Source organism: Peromyscus leucopus, chromosome 7 (assembly GCF_004664715.2).
Source record: "Peromyscus leucopus breed LL Stock chromosome 7, UCI_PerLeu_2.1, whole genome shotgun sequence".
NCBI lineage: Eukaryota > Metazoa > Chordata > Mammalia > Rodentia > Cricetidae > Peromyscus > Peromyscus leucopus.
Window position 1 is genome coordinate 37,513,584 of NC_051069.1, and position 19,793 is coordinate 37,533,376.

Sequence of the window (19,793 nt, forward strand, 5' to 3'; positions counted from 1 at the left end):
CACTATATATCCCTAGGTAGCCTGGAACTCACTAGGTAGCTAGCCCAAGCTGGCCTGAAATTCACAGTAGTCCTCCTGTGAGTGCTGGGATTACACGTGTGTACCGCCACACCCTCCTGTTCGTTTTCTTTTAAGATAGGGTCTCAAAACTGCTGCTGGTGCACATCTGTAATCCCAGCACTCGAGAGGCAGAGGCAGGTGGATCTCTGTGAGTTCGAGGCCAGCCTGATCTACAGATCAAGTTCCAGGACATGCACCAAAGCTAAACTCAAAAAACAAACCATAAAAACCAACCAAACAAACAAAAAAAAAAATTAGGGTCTCAATAGATTTCTGAAGCTGATCTAAACTCATAGATACAAGTAATCCACCTGCCTCAGCCTCCTGTGTACCTGAGACCACAGGTGTATGCTACCACATCTGGATAGGAACATACTGCTCCACAATGCTTTCTTAACAATTTTTTATACACGAGGTACTGTTAGTACATTACATAAATTCCTTCATGTTATTCACATGGTAATGCTGGGTTGCAGTTTCCAGCATCACAGATGGAGACACCAAAGCCTGGAAAGACTGTTGAAGGCCACGGTCAGCATGAGGTGAAAATCCGTGAAATCTGTGTGTAGCCGGCAGTGGTCCCCATTTTATGACATTGGTTCCCTAGCTGAGGGGTGAGGGCTAGGTGAGGGGGTGGATGGGGTTAGGGGAAGACACACAGAGGAAATGTAGGACTTGTTTCGAGTACTCCTACTGCTTAGCACTCATCCACCTGTCCAAATGGCCAGTGCGTCTCCCAATTCAGCATGGACACAGGAAGTCCTTCTGAAGAGCTGCCTGTCCTCTCTCTGTTTTCCCAGATCCCAAACGCACTCCTGGCCAAGTGAAGCAGAGAACAGTCACTCGACCAAGTTTGTACCTTGTAAGTCTGGTCACATGTCACAGATCTGCGTCATTTCCCTGGTCCCATGAACCTATGTAGAAACGGCGTCGTTAGGGACTAGGAGGAAAGCAGAACTTCCAGGTAGGTAAGCACGGTTTTTGTGATTCTCTGTCCCTGGCAGGATGGCTGTTCCATGGCTCTGTCCCCTCCTGCCGCTCCCCCGATGCCTGCTCTCCCAGGGTTAGTTTGGAGGCCTGCGCTATGGCTTCATCATCCTCTGTCCCAGCCTCTCCCGCTCAGTCCAAGAAGCCTCGGGACAAGATAGCTGGTGAGTGGAGCCTGTCTCCTAGTTATGCTCTGGTTCCTGAGAGAGTGATCCCCAGTCTGCTGGGGAGGTGAGAAGACTGACTTGTCCAGACTCAGAGGAGAGATGCAGAGAGGCTGGTGTTGGGGACAGAGCTGCCTGCCGGTGAGATGACCCAGAGTGTCATGGAGAGGGGGGAATAAGGGATGCGCAATGGATTCAGCAGGCCTTGGTTTCACATGTTTTCTGGCCTGCTTGGCCTGCAAACCATTGTGCTGAATGCTGAACATGGTGTATCTTGTCATCTGAATCCTTTCCCAGAACTGTTCAAAGAAAGGAAACAGGAAAGAAAAAATGAAACAATCCCCAATACGGCTGTGTTTAGTAATATGGAGTACTTACAATTTATCTTCAGGAACTAAACAAACTCATTTTATAGATGAGGCAATGGAGACCTAGGCCAGTTTGCAGAAGGTCATAGAGCAAGCAGTATGGCAGGTCTACAGTCACATCTGGGGCCTGGCACATGGGGCTTCTGAAGTACCAAGCTCTGTGTTGCCTGGGAGCTCTAATAGCCCTTCACCTCTGAACAGCAGGACAGTCCAGTGCCCTGGCCCTTTTTCTCCTTTTGTGGTTACTCATTTGTATTAACCCAGGCTGCCTTGAACTTGCCATTGTAGTTGAGGTTGACCCTGAATCTCTGATCCTCCGATTCTATGTCCCAAGTTGTGGGATTACAGGCATATATCACTGTACCCATCTTCCCTGGCCCTTCCCATTCTTACCTTATCTTAATTCATTTCTCAGGGCTGCAGCTAGGCCTTGGGCCTGATTAATACTTATCTGTAGATGTCCACTTAGACAGGCAGTTGACTACTCTGGTTGCAGAGCCTTCTGATCCAAGTGGGCTCTGGATAGCAGATATCAAATGACCTACAACAGAACAAGGCCATCTATATTTCATTTTATAATTAAATTATTAATTTATAATTAAATAAATTGTTTTTTTCTAATTTAAACTTTTATTTTATTTTTCAGAGAGGGTCTCACTATGTAGCTCTGACTGGCCTGGAACTCAATGTGTAGACGAGGCTGGCCTCGAACTCTGCCTCCCAGGTGCTGGGATTAAAGGCATGGGCCACCATGCACAGCAAATTTTACTTTATTTAAAAAAAAAAAAAAAAAAAAAAAAAAAAAAAAAAACCTCACTGGTTTTTTTTTTTCAGCCTGGCCTTGAACTACCCCTCCTACCTCACCATGGCGACCCCATTAAGGCCGCCCTTCTTAATTGGGCTGGTAAAACACTTGGACAGGATTCGGGTTCCCTCAGTATTGGGGAACCTTTAAAGACAGCAGGAACTCTCAGGCAAGACCTGAGGGGTGTGCCCAACAGCAGGCTAGCAGCAGGACAGAGGGTAAAGTGGAGCTGGCAGAGTCCCACCCATTTCCTTTGGGGGAGGGGCTTCAGCTTGCAGGCAGCAAATCTCAGCTCTCTGTTTCCTCCCTGTAGACTGGCTCAGGCAGACTCTGTTGAAGAAGCCCAAGAAGATGCCGGTCTCCCAGGAAAGCCACCCCAGTGATGGCTCACAGACAGCCACACAGGACGGTCCCCCACCCCCAAGCCGCAGCTCACACCCGAGCCGCAGTTCACCCGCTAGCTGCAGCTCACCTCCTAGCCACAGCTCACCCCAGAGCCGCAGCTCAGGATTGGCTCCTACCCTGCAACCAACACACATGGACCCCAGCAGCAGCAGTGGCCGCTGGAGCAAAGACTATGATGTCTGCGTATGCCACAGTGAGGAGGACCTGGAGGCCGCCCAGGCGCTGGTCTCCTACTTGGAGAGTAGTAGCAAGGCCAGCCTGCGCTGCTTTCTGCAGCTTCGGGATGCAACTCCAGGGGGCGCCATTGTTTCTGAGCTATGCCAGGCACTGAGTAGTAGTCACTGCCGCGTGCTACTCATCACCCCAGGCTTCCTTCGGGACCCCTGGTGCAAGTACCAGATGCTGCAGGCCCTGACGGAGGCCCCGGGGGCGGAGGGCTGCACCATCCCCCTGCTATCCGGCCTGACCAGAGCCGCCTACCCTCCGGAACTTCGATTCATGTACTATGTGGACGGCAGAGGCCAGGATGGTGGCTTTTACCAAGTCAAGGAGGCTGTCATACGCTGTAAGATATAGGAGGGCCTGGAGGGGGTGAAGAGTCAGCCAGTGTCTATATCAGGACCTTAGGAGGCAGTCTCTGTAGCTCCAGGAATTGAAAGAGCTTCTGGAGAAGACTGCATTTGTACCCTGGCACTGTCACCCGTTAGCACTTGAGTTACTTGGGCATGTTACCTAGCCCCTCTGAACCTTGGATTTTTCACTGTTCCTTAGGACTGACTCCCTTACTGCAGAATGAGCACATGTCAAGTATTCAGAACGGGCAGGGCCTAGCACAAACGGAGTCCTCAGTTCATATCAGTTAGCAAATGGTGTTAGTGATAGTGATGGGTTTCTCTCTGAAACTGGATTAGAGGTGTGTTCCAGCAGCTGGGCAGATGCCAGGGGTGACGTCAGTTCGGCCCTGTGAAAACGGTAAAAAGGTAAAAGAAACCAGCTGCGGCCTGTAGTGTGTCCGGGAGGGACATGCTGCAGGGGGTGGGTCGAAACCATGACGAAAACAAGAGGGGAGGACCCGACGGGGAGGAACAGCTGCTGGGTTTGGGGAGAGTGACAAGCCTTGTGATTCTCCTCCGTCTCTTTCAGATCTAGAAACCCTAAGTTGACACTGAAGTTGTCAGGAGAAAAGTCGGAAATAGCTCACACCAGGTGCTGGATTCCAGTAGCTATGGCAGGAGGCTTCAGGAGCCAGAGCCAGCTGCACTCTGCACAGGACACGGGATCAGATTGCTTCCAGCTTCCATTACTGTGGGCTCCAAAAGAAGGCCAGGCAGAAGATGGGGACCTCCCCCAAGGAGACCAGGAGGAAGATGGGGACTCCCCAAGAAGGGCAGGAGAAAGCCAGGGACTCCCCCAGGAAGGCAACGAGGAAGTCATTGAGTTGTCAAGAGATTGTGATATCAGGAGAGTCAGCAATATCTTGTCTGCTGCTTCACTGGACAGGAAGCTGACACATAGCTGTCTTCTTCCCCCCAGAAACAGGCACTGGGGTAAATGGGTACCATTCTTCAAGAGGGATGAACCTGACTGATGAGCTATAAGTCAATGCTCTTCCCAGTTGCCTAGGGAAGCCGGGAAGAGGTGGCGGGTATCAGGTCCTTCCCACACACTCACACTACTTGTAGCTCCTTCCCAAAGATGTCAGCCCACTTCACAAAGCCGGAAGAGAGGCACATCCAGCTCCACACTGGGTTTCACTTACTGACAAATGTCATTTGAAATGCAAACCCAGCCAGGCAGTGGTTCTACCCTAGCAGGGTGCAGGACTCAGCTTCTTCACCTGGACCCTGTGACACATAGGACCTCCTCAGACATCTGCTAGAGCCCATGCTTCGTAGCACCTGTCTATGTTGAACGGGCAGGAACCAGTGTGTACTCCCAGGGAGAAGCAAGGTGTCACCTGTCTCTGTTGAACGGGCAGGAACCAGTGTGTACTCTCAGGGGGAAGCAAGGTGTCACCTGTCTCTGTTGAACGGGCAGGAACCAGTGTGTACTCCCAGGGAGAAGCAAGGTGTCACCTGTCTCTGTTGAACGGGCAGGAACCAGTGTGTACTCCCAGGGAGAAGCAAGGTGTCACCTGTATTCTCAGTAAGAACAGAAACGTGGTCAGCTGCCATTGTCTTCCCTGGTCCTTTCACCATGTCCCCTTACTGAAAACAAATTATTTTTAAATTATGATATTTTTTGTTACATACAAAATATTCTAAAGGATACGATACCATACTCATGCACCTACCACCTTGTTATATAAAATACAATACAACGATATTCCTAACATGCTTGTTTTCTTTGTGTTCTGAATTCCAGGCCCCTCATGTTTCCTAACAAAAATAACCAATATTCTGAATTTTGAACTTGTTTTGAGCTTTTCTGTATGAAATTTCTGTAGATATATGCATCCCAGCAAAACGTTATTTATTTTTATGACTTTATCTTTTATGTGAATTGCATCACAGTGCATTTCCCTTTGTGTGACATGTTTGTGAGGTATGTCCATGTATTGTGTCACTCGTGAGTTTCCTTTTGTTTTAGGTCAGCGTTCTCAGCCTGTGGGTCAAACAGCCCTTTCACAGGGGTCTCATGTCAGATATTCCGCATGTCACATATTCATGATTCATAACAGGAGCAAAATTACAGTTATGAAGTAGCAATGAAAATAATTCTATGGTTGGGGGTCGCTGCACCAATGAGGAACTGTATTAAAGGGTCACAGCATTAAGAAGGTTGAGAACCACGGCTCTAAGATCACTTTAAAGCAAATTCCAGGTGCTTTCCCCCTAAACATTGAGTTACATACCTCTAAACCATGAGGGCTTTTTTTTTTAAGCACGATAAAGTTACATTTTCACCTTAATATAAAATGCTGTTATGAAGCTGTAGTCGGTGCTTTTTGTGTCTTACAAAATTCTCCCTGTGTGGTTTTTCCTATCTTCTACATTCAATCTTGAAAAAAAAAAAAGTTGTTTATATTTTCTTTCACAGTATTTCTATTCATATTTAGATCTTTACTCCAGTTGGGATTGTTTGGTTTGTCTGTTGTTTGTTTTCTTTTTGGCTTTTTGAAATGGTGTCTATCCCAAACTGACCGGTTTCTATCAGTTACTCGGTAGTGTAGCTGGAGAGCTTCTCTCCAGGTCCCACCAAGCCTCCGCAGTCCCATAGCCCACATATAAAATAATCACTCAGACGCTTTATATTACTTATAAACTGTATGGCCGTGGCAGGCTTCTTGTTATCTACTTCTTTTATCTTAAATTAACCCATTTCTATTAATCTATAAGTTGCCACATGGCTCGTGGCTTACCGGTACCTTATATCTGGCTTGTCATGGCGGCAGCTGGCAGTGTCTCTCTGCCTCAGCCTTCCTATTCCCAGAATTTTTTGTTCTGTTCCGTCTATATTTTCTGCCTGGCTACTGGCCAATCAGTATTTTATTTATACAGAACAATATCCACACTTCCCCTTTTCTCTTCTTTTTTTTTTTAAAAAAAGGAAGATTTTAACTTTCACATAGTAAATTTACATATAACAAAATTATCAAACAAGAATTACAGTTATAATATCTAGTCTATTTATATTTGGCAAAATTAAAGAAGATATCCTATCTACCCTATATTTGTGAGTCTAAGGTTTCATATCTAACTTATCTTTTATCATAACTAAGGAAAATTATAACTATCTAGTCTTCAACTACATCAAAGACCTCAGAAGGATATAATACTACCTATGAGTTGAGAAGGACACAAGCAACTTTCAGGAGTCTTGCCAGTGTAGACAGAGACAGCTGGCAGCCTGGACAGTCACCTAATGTCCCTTTGTAAAGTTGGGGCATCTGTCTTTAACCTACAGGCCTAGAGTCTCTCAGTCACTTCTGTCTGTGTTCTGTAGAATGTCTGGCAGTTTCCTCTGCGAAGCAGGAACCTGAAGGACCATTTTGTCAAGCAAAGTTCAGTGGTCACCTTTCTATGGGTCTTGCATGTCCAGTCGATCAAGCAGTCCAGGCAAGAACAGTTTCTTGCCCAAATGGCAATTTTTGCCAAGGTGAAGATAAACTCCATATGGAATGCCTTCAATGCCCATCCATCCTATCCCCACTGATAGCTGTTTGTTGGTTTCTGTCTGTCTATGTGGCCCTGGCTGGTTAAGAATTCATTCTGTAGACCAGGCTCGCCTCGAACTCATAGAGATCTGTCTACCTCTGCCTCCCCAGTACAGTGCTGGGATTAAAGGTGTACGTCATCAGACCCAGGCTGGTTCTCTAGTCTCCTTCAAGTAGACCCTGTGTTAGTGCCATAGCATCTTTGAAAAAAGCCTTAATGCCCTGTGGGTCAGTTCTTCCCACTCTTCTTGTCCTTCTAAATCGCTCTATCATTTCTTAATTCCTACTTCTCTATATTGTGTATTCATACTGTCAGGTGCCCAGGAAAAGTATATTTTTATTGGAGTTACACTGAGTTTATGAATTTGACTAGGAAAAGCAGGTACTTTTATGATAAAGCCTTTGTATCCATAAAGGAGAATCTCCACTTATGTCTTTAAATGTGTTTCAATAAAGTTCTATAATATTTTTCATATTAATATGTTTTATTAGATTTATTCTTTCTCACTTCATTTTCTGCTGCTACTATAAAGAGTGACTTAAAATTAAAATAGCATAGACATAATACGTTAGTTTGACATTAAGTACCATACTACACTATTGATTTTAAATGACTATAGGTTTTACTTGGTTTCTGTGCACCTCTCATGCAATTGTGAAGGAAGTCACAACAGCGGCCATTCAGGCATTGATGTCATACTGCTTAAAGGGAATGGGCCAGTCATTGCCCCACTAACCGGTGCCTGCTGTGGGGTTTTACATGAGGGGAGGGCAGCATGACATGAGTGCACGTGGCCTTGGAATCCAGAAGGGATCCCCCGGGTCCCCTGGAGCTGGACTTACAGGAACTTGCCCCATGAGTGGTGGGACTGAAGTTGGGTCTTTTGGAAGAGCAGAAAGCACTCTCAACCTCCAGGCCAGGTTTCCAGCCCTACTTTTTGTTTCCCGAGACAAGGAAGGTCTCAAGTTCCATAGCTCAAATGAAATATATAAAATTTATTTTTTAATTTTATGTTTTACTTATTCTAAAGATTCTATAGGCTATTTGACAAAAATTAGGACAATCTGGGCTGTGAGTTCTTTATTACTAAAAGCATTACAAAGTAGATTGAACTTGGAGGTGGTGGCGGCGGTGGAATTAATCCCAGCTTTCCGGGAGGCAGAGGCAGGTGGATTTCCATGAGTTTGAGACCAGCTCGGTCTGCAAAGCGAGTTCCAGGACAACCACGGGGGTTACACAGAGAGACCCTCTCTCAAGAAATTAAAAAAAAAAATTGCACTACCCTTTTGTTGAATAACGATTGCTTTCAAAATCAAGTGGTAGCCAAATCATGTCAGTGGACAAGGACCCTTCCAGTTCTGAGCGTCTACAATTTAAAGTCATGAGGGACAGGTTGAATGAGTGCCTGAGGAGTCATCAATTTCTCCACTTTCTCTTCTTAAGGCAGGCTCAAGTGCTGCAACCGCCCTCCCGGCCCTAACAGGATTGTTCTGTGTTTGACTGGCACTTAGGTGCTTCTGTCTCCTAAGCAGAAGACTAGAGGACTATTCCGGGGAATCGAAACTGCACAAGAAAAAATTCTCACGGACTTTGATGCTGGTAACGCCAAAGTTACCCAAGGTGAGGTTTTAAGGGGACTAGCTCTGCTTCTGCAATAGTGGCACAAAGCTTGTGGGCGTAACCAACCAATACCTGATTGGATTTAAGTCCCACTCCGTGAGATGGAGTTCAGAGACTTTTTGGACTCAAACACATGGTGATCCTCCTACCTCAACTTCCAAATGCTGGGATTATAGGTTTAATCTGTTGTTTCTTACACTTATATTCCCAATTATGGATTTATGAGATTATATTAGTCACTTCCTATTGCTGTGGTAAAACACCATGACCAAAGCAACTTATAGAAGGAAGGGTTTATTTGGGCTGCAGAGGGTTCATCACAGCAGGGAAGCTGGCGGCAAATAGGAGGCAGGGAGCAGAGAGCAACTGGGAGTAGGTTGAGGCCTTAAGCTCTCAAAGCCTGCCCCTGGGGACATACTTCCTCAAGCAAGGCCACCCCTCCTAATCCTTCCCAAACAGCTCCATCAACCAGGAGTCAAGTATTCAAATGCAAAAAACAATTCATTCATATATACATTCCTATGTAATTATATATATTTATCGTTTAAACTCTCCTATTTGGTGAACTAGCCAGGAGATTCTGGGATGTTTCATTTATTTTGGGACCCACAGATAAAACCCTAGAAGAACTGGCAGAAGTCAGCAGGGAAAAAAGAGGGGGAAAAGGTGTGCATTTGTTTGTTTGAGATAGAATCTCACTACCTTGCCCTTAACTGCCCTGAAACTCATGGTGTAGATCAAGCTAGTGTAGCCAGAAGTTTCTCCAGTCCCACGGGCCCCACCGTCCCACAGCTGCTTATAAAATAATCACTCAGAGGCTTAATAATAATAAACTGTATGGCCTATGGCTTCTTACTTCTTGCTAGCTAGGTTGTATAATTTAACTCAACCCATTACTATTAATCTATATATTGCCATATGTTCCATGGCTTTACCTGTGTCCCATTACATGTTGCTCCTTTTATTTATACAGCTTTATTTATTATCTAATGGGAGCCACACATATTCACAGCATACAGAAAGACATCCCACAGCAGGCTAACCTCAGACTTGTGGCTGATCTTCATGCCTCTGCCTCCAGAGTGGTGGGATTACAAGTGTACACCATCATACACAGCTCTGAAAAATGTAAGAATTCTTACCAAATTTCTAGCTGTAGTACCTCCTTGAAAAGAAGACATCTTGATCTATTTTCTACACTATAACATGATACCTGAGCCTAGGTCCTTTGTAAAGAAGTTTATTTAGCTTCGTTTTGGAAACTGAAGTCCCGGATTAGGTGGCCATATCTATGGTGCTAGCCTCTTGACATGGGACATCATAAAGAATACATGGGTATAAGATCTCATGGAGGTGAGGCGCCGGAGGATAAAAAAAAATAAATCTCGTAAGAATGAATCTGTAGGAGGGTGTAGTAGGCTTCTGCCTGAGCATGCATTGGCCCCCATGTTCTAACCCCAGGCCCACAAAGGAAAAAATACATTAAGTCCTTCCAAGAACAGCACCAAGATGACCTAACAGCCTTCCAGCAGTGTGATGGTTTGGATGGTAATGGCCCCCACAGGCTCATATGTTTTAATACTTGGTCTCCAGTTGGTGGAAAGATTAGGAGGTGTGCCTTGTTGGAGGAGGTGTGCTCTGGGGTTGGGCTTTGAGGTTTTAAAAGATTTTCATCTTTCCCCGTGTCTCTTTCTTTCTCTTTCATTCTGCCTCAGGTCTCAAGATAGGAGCTCTCAGCTATGGCTCCAGCCCCATGCCTGACTTCCTGCTGCTGTGCTCCCTGCCACAATGGTCATGAACTTTAACCTCTTGAAACTATAAGCCCCAAATAAACTCTTCTGTAAGTTTCCTTAGTTATGCTGTCTTATCACAGGAATAGAAAGTAACTAAGGGAAACAGTGTGCTGGCTAGTTTTATATCTACTTGACACAAGCTGGAGTTACTTTGGAAGAAGGAACCTCAATTGAGGAAATACCCACACCAGATTAGCCCGTAAGCAAGCCTCTCATACATTTTCTTGCTCAGTGATTGATGTGACAGGGCCTAGCCCATTGTGGGTGGTGCTAACCCTGGGCTGGTGGTGCTGAGTTCTATAAGAAAGCAGACTGAGCAAGCCGTGGGGAGCAAGACAGTGAGCAGCACTCCTCCATGGCCTCTGCATCAGCTCCTGTCTTCAGGTTTCTGCCCTGCTTGAGTTCCTACCCTGACTTCCCTCAGTGGGTGATGGATTTACCTGGAAGTATAAGACGAAACAAACCTTTTCCTCTCCAAACTGCTTTTGGTCATGGCGTCTCATCACAGCAATAGAAACCCTAAGACAAGTCAGCTCCACCTTTTGGTGTTTGTATGTTTTCTGGTTTTTTGGGGTTTTTTTGTTTTGTTTTGTCTGAGACAGGATCATTCTATGTATCCCAGGCTGACCGTCAACTCATGATTCTCCTGCCTCTACCTCCCATGTGCTGGAATTACAGGCACATACCACTGTGCCCAGAACTTTAACTTGTTTGAATTTTGTTTGTTTGTTTGTTTGTTGGAGACAGGGTTTCTCTGTGTAGCTTTGTGCCTTTCCTGGAACTCACTTTGTAGATCAGGCTGGCCTCGAACTCACAGAGATCCGCCTGCCTCTGCCTCCCGAGTGCTGGGATTAAAGGCATGTGCCACCACTGCCCGGCTTTGTTTGAATTATTAATAAACCCCAGCTTGACTTCTAGGAACCCACTGGGCAGCTTTCGTTTCTCTGTATTGTCTTACCCAGTGTGCTCCTTCAATTTTCTGTCTAGCGGAAACACACAGAGGTCCTGAGGCCCTAGTGTGCAGGTGGCCAACCAAGGGGCTATGACCCTTGGGAATGTGGCCAATAATGTGGGTTACACCCCCTTATTGGATAGCACAGCTCTCTTTTCTTTTTGGCTTGAGTCTATATAAATAAAATTTCAAGAAAGACAGCTTGTTGGTTTTGACTAGAAATGAATAAAAACAAAAGTTAAGGAGATGGGTTAGTAGAGCTAATTTTTAGCTGCAAGTTTTGAATTTATAGTGTTTCATCCCATGTATAAAAACAGTTTTCTCCAAATAGCTTTTGCACCCATTGAGAGTTGTAAAATAATGTTTTATCATTATTTATGCACCCCTGCACACATACAATAAATGAATGAATAAATACCCCAAATACAAATTATTTTAGTGCATGCCTGTACTCATCATATTGGGTTCAGTTTGAAACAAGCCTGTCTCAAAGAACCAAGACACAAATAAAACAAAATCCCCACATTTATCATCGTTCCAGATTTAGAATCGTCTCTGAAATAATTTAAGAAACGGCAAGTTTTTTTCTGAGTATATCACTCCATGTTAGTTTAGGAGACGCAAACTGACAAAGCTCAGTCCACTAGAGGGCACTGTCACAGCTTGCTGTTGTCAAACAGCAGGAGACAGCAGTCGCCCCCAACCAGCTCTTAAAAAGCCCTTCTGCTTAGGACTTCTACTCTTGCCGGCTCATGGGTAACACCTAGGACTGTGGTGAGTAAAGAATGTCGCTTTCTGCCAGGCCCAGGGGCGTCAAGACAGGAATTCACACAGGCTCGACTAAGGAAGTTTGATGAGCACTTGACTTGGTTTCTGTCTCCAGAAGTCAGAACCCTACTCAAGGACTGAGGGTGTATTTCTATGGCAGAGCACATGCTTAACTGCTCAAGGTCCAATCCCCTTTAAGACATGTGTGCACACACATCTAACAGAAAAGCAGTTTCTGGGAAGGCCATGAACAGAAGACATAGTCCTTGCAGTAGCTCCCTTTTCTGCACGTACTGACTGTTCAAGGTTCAGCCAGTTGTTTACTGTCTGGGACCCCTCACCAACTTAGAGCTATGTGCATGAGTCAAGAACAGAGCCTGGGCCACTGAGCAGCTCCCACAATCAGTATGTGGTAGGCCAGCCAGCTTCCATGGCTGCTCAAGAACAAAGCCTGGGACTTGTCCAAGCCTGTCCAAAAATGGTAACTGTAACCCCCAACTAACACTAGCCAATTAAAAGTTACTAACATGATTGCCACTGGAATACATCAGTCCTGAGTCTGTTCCTATGTAGTCTATAGACCCCAGCCCCCTTGTTTTAAAAACCCTGCCGCATTGCTACTCTGGGTCTCTCCTGCTCTGCTGCTGCATCAGACGGACAGAGAGTCCAGAGTTAACTCGAAACAATACAAAGACTTTGCTTTTGCATTAGATTTGGTCTCTTGGTGGTCTTTGGGGGACTCTGGGTACAACACTGGTATTGAACACATCATGCTTGGCCATTTTCTTTCATTTTTCTGAGTTGAAAAAATGTTCAGATTTTTCATAAAAATAATGTCCTAGAACTGAGTAGGTTTTGTTACTGCCATTGGCCTTGTGAGACATTTCTTTCTGGTCTTCCATGTAATTGATAACCTCAGATTGTAGATTCGTAAAAGGTGAGGAAGCCTATGGACAAGTGACAACTTGCAGATGATTATACCAGATTCCAGGTCCCCTGATAAGTCTCTCTACTTCTAAAACAGTCGTATCCAACTCATGTTCCTATGGAATACTATCCAAAGCTCAATCTATTATTAAAACATGGTACACTTTGTTACTAACTCAAAAAGCAGATTGAAAATTACATCTTAATATTAAAAACTGAAAAAAAGTTTTGCCACATCCATTACATTTGTCTAAAAAATTAAAAATATTGACAAAAATAACGTTTGGCAGACTATCTGTTCTTGACAATATTTGGAGTTGCAAATTAAAGGGAAGGAAAAATGGGCTAATCAGAACGAATGACCACACAAGACACGTACAAAACCCAGAAACCACAAGTTTTATTACCACTCCTCTAGCTGCAATAAAAGAATAATACAAATCACATCCCAGGGTAGCAGGACAGAATTACAGGCAAACTGGATTTAGAGGGACGAAGCCTTTAGGGTAGAAGGAAGTGATGGAAAGACTCGTATGATCTACCCTGTTGGCTTACTTTTTCTTTTCAGCAAAAAAAAGGACAAGTCTACATATAAAGGGGAAAAACTGATGTAAAATTACGAAAGTTGGAGAAAAATGGAAAATGGCTTAAGTACCCACTGTTAAAAAAAAAAAATAACAGCTAAGAAATAAAATGGCTTGTAGATTTATTTTAAAAACATTCTTTCCACGCCTGCTCGTGAGTAGGGATGTTAATGTAAACCGTCACTATTTAACACTGTGTGTCCATCACACAGAGCCCAAAGGTGTTTTCAGTTTCCCGCCCCAGGCGCTGGGCAGAGGTGGGTCCTCTCCACTGCCACTAACCCGTAGCCAGCCTCCTTAGGGCCTCGCCGCCTTCCTTTCCCTTCCCCACCGCCTGCCCGCAGGACCAGGAGCTCAGTGACTCGAACTCCATTGGCCCCTCCACAAAAGTCATTAGTAGACCCTCCACCCAAGCAGGTGCAAAACCTGCAGAAGCCGAGTGAGGCGCGAAGCACGCCGGGAAATGGAGTAGCGGCCTGGCCTGCCCAGAGCATGCCGGGAGTTGAAGTCCAGCCCCTCACAGGCTGGGCGGGAGCGCAAGGGGCGTGGGCAGCGGCTCAGACGTGCAGGCGGGGACGGCTCTTCCCGGGCAGCATGGCGGATACGGCCCCTCAACTCAAAAGGAAGCGCGAACCCGAGGCCGAGGAGGCCGAGACCCCCAGCACAGACGAGAAGGAAGCAGGCGTTGGCAATGGTGCCTCCGCCCCCGTCCGCTTGCCGTTCTCCGGCTTTAGAGTACAAAAAGTGCTGAGGGAGTCTGCGCGGGACAAAATCATTTTCCTGCACGGGAAGGTACCATTAAACACCGGGGGGCGGGGGGACGCGGGAAAGAGGGAGCCAATCTTCGCGTGAGAGCGGAGGGTTGTTTTTTTTTTCCACTCCGGGAACTACCAATCACGTTAGTCGGGGGAGGTGGAGTCACCACCACTGCCGTGCGTGGAGCGACAGGGTTGCCCGTGGAATTCAAGGAAGGCACACGTCTAGGTCTGACTGCCCCAGTTCCTCCTTCCCCGCAAATATCCTCACCTATAAAGTTAAAAAAAAAAAAAAAAAGCACGTGTTAAATTCCCCACGCCATTCACCATCATTCATTGTGCGTAGAAAGGCGGCAGGAACTCGGCAAATAGGTGCTCTGGGCCCTGTCCCCCAAAATGAGAAAACTGCGAGGTGTGGTCCCTGCTTCCCATGACTTCAGCCTACGTTGTCAACCCATTCCACACGCTGTGCGCCCCCATGTGTGACAGGGACCCAGGCTGGGATGTGGAGATGACAGAGTTCCTGGACTGCAACGCGTGTCTGTGGAGGCGGATAGGCTGCTGGCTCTTACACTGCGTGCTTACCTGTCTAGCCGCAGAGTTGGAGACCACCCCAAACTCCTGAGGAGGCCTAGTCAAGGCAGATGGCAAGGTTTCTCTAGAACGGAGGCCGACAACTTTTCCACTCGTGACTGCATTCTGCAGAGAAGGTTTTACACAACCCTGGGTATACAGGCGTATAAAATAGATATTCAAATCAAACATCTACTGATAATGACTCATAAGGAAACTCATTTTGTTTTGTTTTGTTTTGTTTTTGTTTCGAGACAGTGTTTCTCTGTGTAGCCCTGGTTGCCCTGGGACTCACTGTAGACCAGGCTGGCCTCGAACTCAGAGATCCACCTGCCTTTGCCTCCCAAGCATTGGGATTAAAGGCATGTGCCACCACCGCCTAGCCTGGAAATTAATTTTTAAACAATTCTTTGGTGTCTATATAATTTTTATTAAAGATGTAAACAAGTTTGCATGCTAATGAGATGGATTGGTTGCTTATAAAGAATGAGATCTTGGCTGAATATTTACTACTGCTGAATATAGAGCATCTTATTAATTTGTGTGTGTGTGTGTGTGTTTGAATGTGTGTTCATGTGGAGACCAGAAGTCAACCTCAGGTATTGTTTCTGTCTTTTTTTGTTTTTGCTTACTTGTGTTGGATAAGGTTTCTCACTCCTGAAGAGCTCACTAATTAGGCTAGGCTGGCCAGCCAGGAGGCCCCACCGGTCCACTTATCTTTGCCTTCCCGGTTCTGGGATTTTAAGTAGCACCATCACGACCAGCTTTTTTACATGGCTTCTGGGGATAGAACTCAGGTCTTCATGCTTACGTGGAATGCGCTTTACCAAGAAAACTGTTTCCTAGCCCCAAGTGCTGGGATTTCATGTTCTTTGGAGGCTTCTGCTTATGGTGTACAGCTTTTCTAGCGGCGGCCGCGTAGGCGTCTGGGGACCCACTGCTGATATCTCTGCCGGCAGGTGAATGAGGACTCTGGGGACACACATGGAGAAGATGCTGTTGTGATCCTGGAGAAGACGCCGTTTCAGGTAGAACACGTGGCACAACTCCTCACAGGCAGCCCTGAGCTCAAGTTGCAATTCTCCAATGATATCTACAGCACCTATAACCTGTTTCCTCCAAGGCATCTGAGTGGTGAGCACATAGTGGTTGTATGTGGGGAGAATGGGGTGGTGGGAAACCAAGGGCTCTTTCAAATTTGAAAACTCTAATACAGTAGTTCTAAATGAAAGAGGGAGGGCTTTTCCCTCCAGAGAACCTGGCAATCTCTGAAAACAGTCTTGGTTGTTGGAACTGGATGTGTATGTGCTACTGGCATCTAGTACATGGAGGATAGGCATGCTGTGAGACATCCCACAATTCTTAGGATGGACTGCCCCAGCAAAGAACTGCCATGATCACTAAGGTTAATACATACTTCATGGTGAAGTATAATTGGGGGAGTAAGTTATTCATTGGATGGAATAATAAATTCATCTTTTTTTTCTGAGACACGGTTTCTCTGTGTAGCCCTGACTGTCTTGGAACTCAATGTGTAGACCAGGCTGGCCTCGAACTCAGAGAGACCTGCCTGCTTCTGCCTCCCAAGTGCTGGGATTAAAGGTGTACATCACTATGTCTCGGCAATAAACTCATCTCTTAATGAACTTAACTGATAATTCCCAACACTTTCAAAACCCTTACTATTATACTAACTCGGGATGTAGCATTTTAATACATTTAATCCATGGAACAACACTATTGTGAGAAGACTTTATAGGTGAGGAAAAGCTAAGTAACCAATTCAAAATCACAGAGCAGTAGGTGGCAGGAAAATGAAGTATTTCAGTAGACTGCCATCTCAGCACACTCTTACACCATGCACTGTTGCAGCGTGCTGGAGGCAGCCCAGGCCGTCACTTCCCTGAAGAACCCCACTTCCTGGTAAGAGAGACAAACTGTATGATCAAGCAGGATGAACTTGGGTAGGGCAGAAACATATGGGTAACAGAAATTTGTTTTGATGAAAAACATCCGTGTGTGTATGGGTGTACAGGTGTTGGCGTGTATGTATGTATACCGTGTGTACGCAGTGCCCACAGAGGCCAGAGTGTTCGGTCCCCTGGGACTGGAGTTAGAGAGACTTAAGAGCCTCCATATGCGTGCTAGGAATCAAACCCAAGTCTTCTGGAAGAGCAGCCAGTGAATGCTTAAACAAAGCCATCTCTCCAGCCCTGAAAGCATTTTTTAATTCACTAAAAAGGCAAACATTCCATGCCCCAATCAAGACATGATGTGTCAAGATTTTTGTAGGCAGCACATGAGGGAAAAGGGTTGACCTTGACGGTTCCCAACCAGGAAATTCTAGACTGTGTTTTGCACACATGGTGATTTGGTCACATCCTCGTGTACTCTGATTTGACCCTTGGCATTTAAGAACAGTTTGGCTTGCCAGATATCCTGTCCCAGTGTCTCTTTCATAGTATTTCCCACAGCTCTATAAATGAGGACTATTGTTCTTTGAAAATACATGTGATCACTTGATGTGAGACAAGCAAACCTTTCAGAGCAGATCCTGCTCTTCACTCAACGGCTGCCAGATTCTTTGCTCTAAGTTGATGGAAACGGGCAGCTGTATTTATTTTCTTAAGCGTTGACCTTTAAGTAAATGTGTTCTTTGACACGGGGTAGCAGAAGCGTGACGGATGGCACCATAGCCAGGCGTGGCTCACAGAAGCCACCCGACTATAGACTGTGGGCCATTACGTCAGTACCATCCTCTCTTCCTCCTCCTCCAGCCCGTCCACTCCCCTTCCCACTTTTAGCCAGAATTCAGTAGGTTCTGTTGCTGGGACCAACCTGCGGCATCCACAGAGCCGCTTTTTGTTGTTGTTGTTGTTCACCAGTAAGTACTTCTGTGACACTGCACATAAGTGGTAGTGATCACTGGCCTCTGCGTTTCTTCCAAGGTGAATGTTGATAGTGGCAGTTGGTGAGGGCTCCTCCCCACCCAGCCCCACATGACCCTTTCCTCATGACCACCCCTACCTACCTGGGAGCCCGGGATGGGAGCTCTTCTTTCCCTGCTTTGCTAGCACATGGGCCGTGTTTTGTGGCTTGCCTTCCCTACCTAAACATGGCCTAGAGATTTGGAAGTCACAACAGTTGGCTTCAGGGCCTGATCTGTGTTCCTTCCTTCCTTGTCTGACTCTTTGTCCTGTCGCTGGTGACTTCATAAATACTGAGCTGGCAGACTCTTGGTAAAGAACTGAAGTAAATGTTCCAGGCTTTGAGGCACGGATGGTCTTAGACTCCTCATTCCTTCTCTTCCTCCACCTCTCTAAAAATGAATGTATCACTTCCAGCTTGCTGGGTGTTCACTCAGGTAGTGGGACAAATAGAACCTGCAGGCCATAGTTTCTCAGTCCATTTCCCAGGGTTTTGCCATTGGGAATGTGATCTGTGGAACAGTACTCTAAGCACCGCCTAGGAGCTTTTCGTGCACAGAATCCCAGACCCTAATGCACACTACAGAACTGGAGCCTGTGTGCTAGCTAGATTTTCTACAAGTCATATGCACATTATAATTAGAAAGATAATGGTTTTTACTCTTTGCTGGGGATGCCTGCCTTTATTTCTGAGTCATTGGCCTCTTCAAGAACTCCCAGCTGGTATTGAAATAAACATCTACTTGTGGTTTGCATTTGAAATTCTCATAGGTATTGCGAAGGTGAAATTCAAGAATACAGTATGTGATCTATTCAGAAGCAGTCAGCACCTATTTAATAGTAGCTACTGTTACTATTTTAGTGTACTTGGCTCAGTGCCAAGTACCATTGCTTCAGAGTCCAGTAAGATGCCATCTCTGCCCATAGGTATGTTTAGGGCAGTGGCAAGAGGGCCACAAATTACTGTGAAGAGATAGACAAATGCTGTGTGGTTCCTTCTACCTGGGTGGAGACTGTAGGTAAGAATCCAGCTTTGGGCATAGGCCGTAGTCCTAACTACTGGAAAGCTGAGGCAGAGGCTCGAAAGTTTAAGGTCTTTTAAACTTTTTTAAGGTCTATGGTGTGGGCCATAGAGCAAGTTCAAGACTAGCCTGGACGTCTTAGTGAGACCCTATCTCAAAATAAAAGTGAAGGAACACTGAGGATATAGCTTATCTGTAGAGCACTTGCACAAGTATGGGCGGCCCAAGGTTTAATCCCCTTTACCACACAAAGAAAGAAAAGGAATCAAGTCAGGGCGGTTGAGGAGAAACCCTTCCTTTGGGGGCCTTTGGCGCTTCTGTGTCCCCAGTGTTTGACAGCGGTGAGCAGTAGCAGTAGGCACGCAGGTAGAGCAGCACTGGTACCCTCTGGATGAGAACTTGGTCAAGAACCCATCCTTGTTCAGGCCTCAGGTATCAGACTCTTAGCTCAGCAAGTGCTAGAGAGCTTGTGTAAGTCAGGGTCCCATAGCATCTGATACCAGCCAGTCTTAGATCTGTTGGCCTAGGGTGTCTGAGAATGTTTGTTTTAACGAATTGACAGTTTTCTGGAACTCTTCCAGCAATCAGAGTCTGTAGTTTTTCTTCTCTGACCCTTATAGTCTTTTATCCCCTTTCACCCTCTGCCCCTTCTTGCCTTCTCTCTACTTAAAAAAAAAGTGTATTTTTATGTATGTGGTGGGTGTTTTCTTGCATGTGTGTCTGTGCACCACCTGTGGTCAGTGCTCTTGGAGGCCAGAAGATGGCATCGGATTCCTTGGGACTGGAATTACAGGTGGTTATAGGGATCAAGCGGGAGCTGGGGACAAACCCCAGTCCTCAGGAAGAGCACCGAGTCACCTCTCCAGCTCCCTCCTCTCTACGTCTTGTTTCTCTCAGCCTCCTTTTCTTTGTCTGTCCACTCCTGA

General features: G+C 45.9%; 2 protein-coding genes and 1 long non-coding RNA gene across 7 annotated transcripts in view; 2 read left to right on the forward strand and 1 right to left on the reverse strand.

Moving 5' to 3' along the window:
- The window catches only part of LOC114699775 (TIR domain containing adaptor protein), a 13,614-nt gene extending 7,895 nt beyond the window's left edge, over positions 1-5,719 (forward strand). Inside the window, exons 3-7 of one of the 4 annotated variants that reach the window (XR_003735580.2) lie at positions 861-922; positions 1,065-1,211; positions 2,698-3,354; positions 3,933-4,857; positions 4,917-5,719. Coding sequence is in view for 3 of the 4 variants with exons in the window: in XM_028879060.2 (XP_028734893.1) it covers positions 1,145-1,211; positions 2,698-3,354; positions 3,933-3,952 (744 nt within the window). In the remaining variant the exon portion in view is untranslated. The other 3 variants (XM_037207638.1, XM_028879060.2, XM_037207639.1) reach the window with 3 other exon arrangements.
- Positions 5,720-14,116: 8,397 nt separating this feature from the next.
- The window catches only part of Dcps (decapping enzyme, scavenger), a 44,686-nt gene continuing 39,009 nt past the window's right edge, over positions 14,117-19,793 (forward strand). The window contains exons 1-2 of the mRNA XM_028879062.2: positions 14,117-14,382; positions 15,878-16,052. Coding sequence (XP_028734895.1) covers positions 14,185-14,382; positions 15,878-16,052 — 373 coding nt within the window. The 5' untranslated portion in view covers positions 14,117-14,184. The remainder of the gene's footprint in view (positions 14,383-15,877; positions 16,053-19,793) is intronic.
- On the reverse strand, positions 14,456-18,098 carry LOC119088336. 2 transcript variants are annotated; one of them, XR_005091984.1, is made up of 5 exons: positions 17,950-18,098; positions 16,774-16,838; positions 15,730-15,890; positions 14,931-15,044; positions 14,456-14,616 (listed from the first exon to the last, which is right to left on the reverse strand). It is a non-coding gene; the product is annotated as an uncharacterized LOC119088336 (long non-coding RNA). The 2 variants fall into 2 exon arrangements; XR_005091983.1 differs by lacking the exons at positions 16,774-16,838; positions 17,950-18,098 and having other exon boundaries at positions 14,931-15,068; positions 15,730-15,879.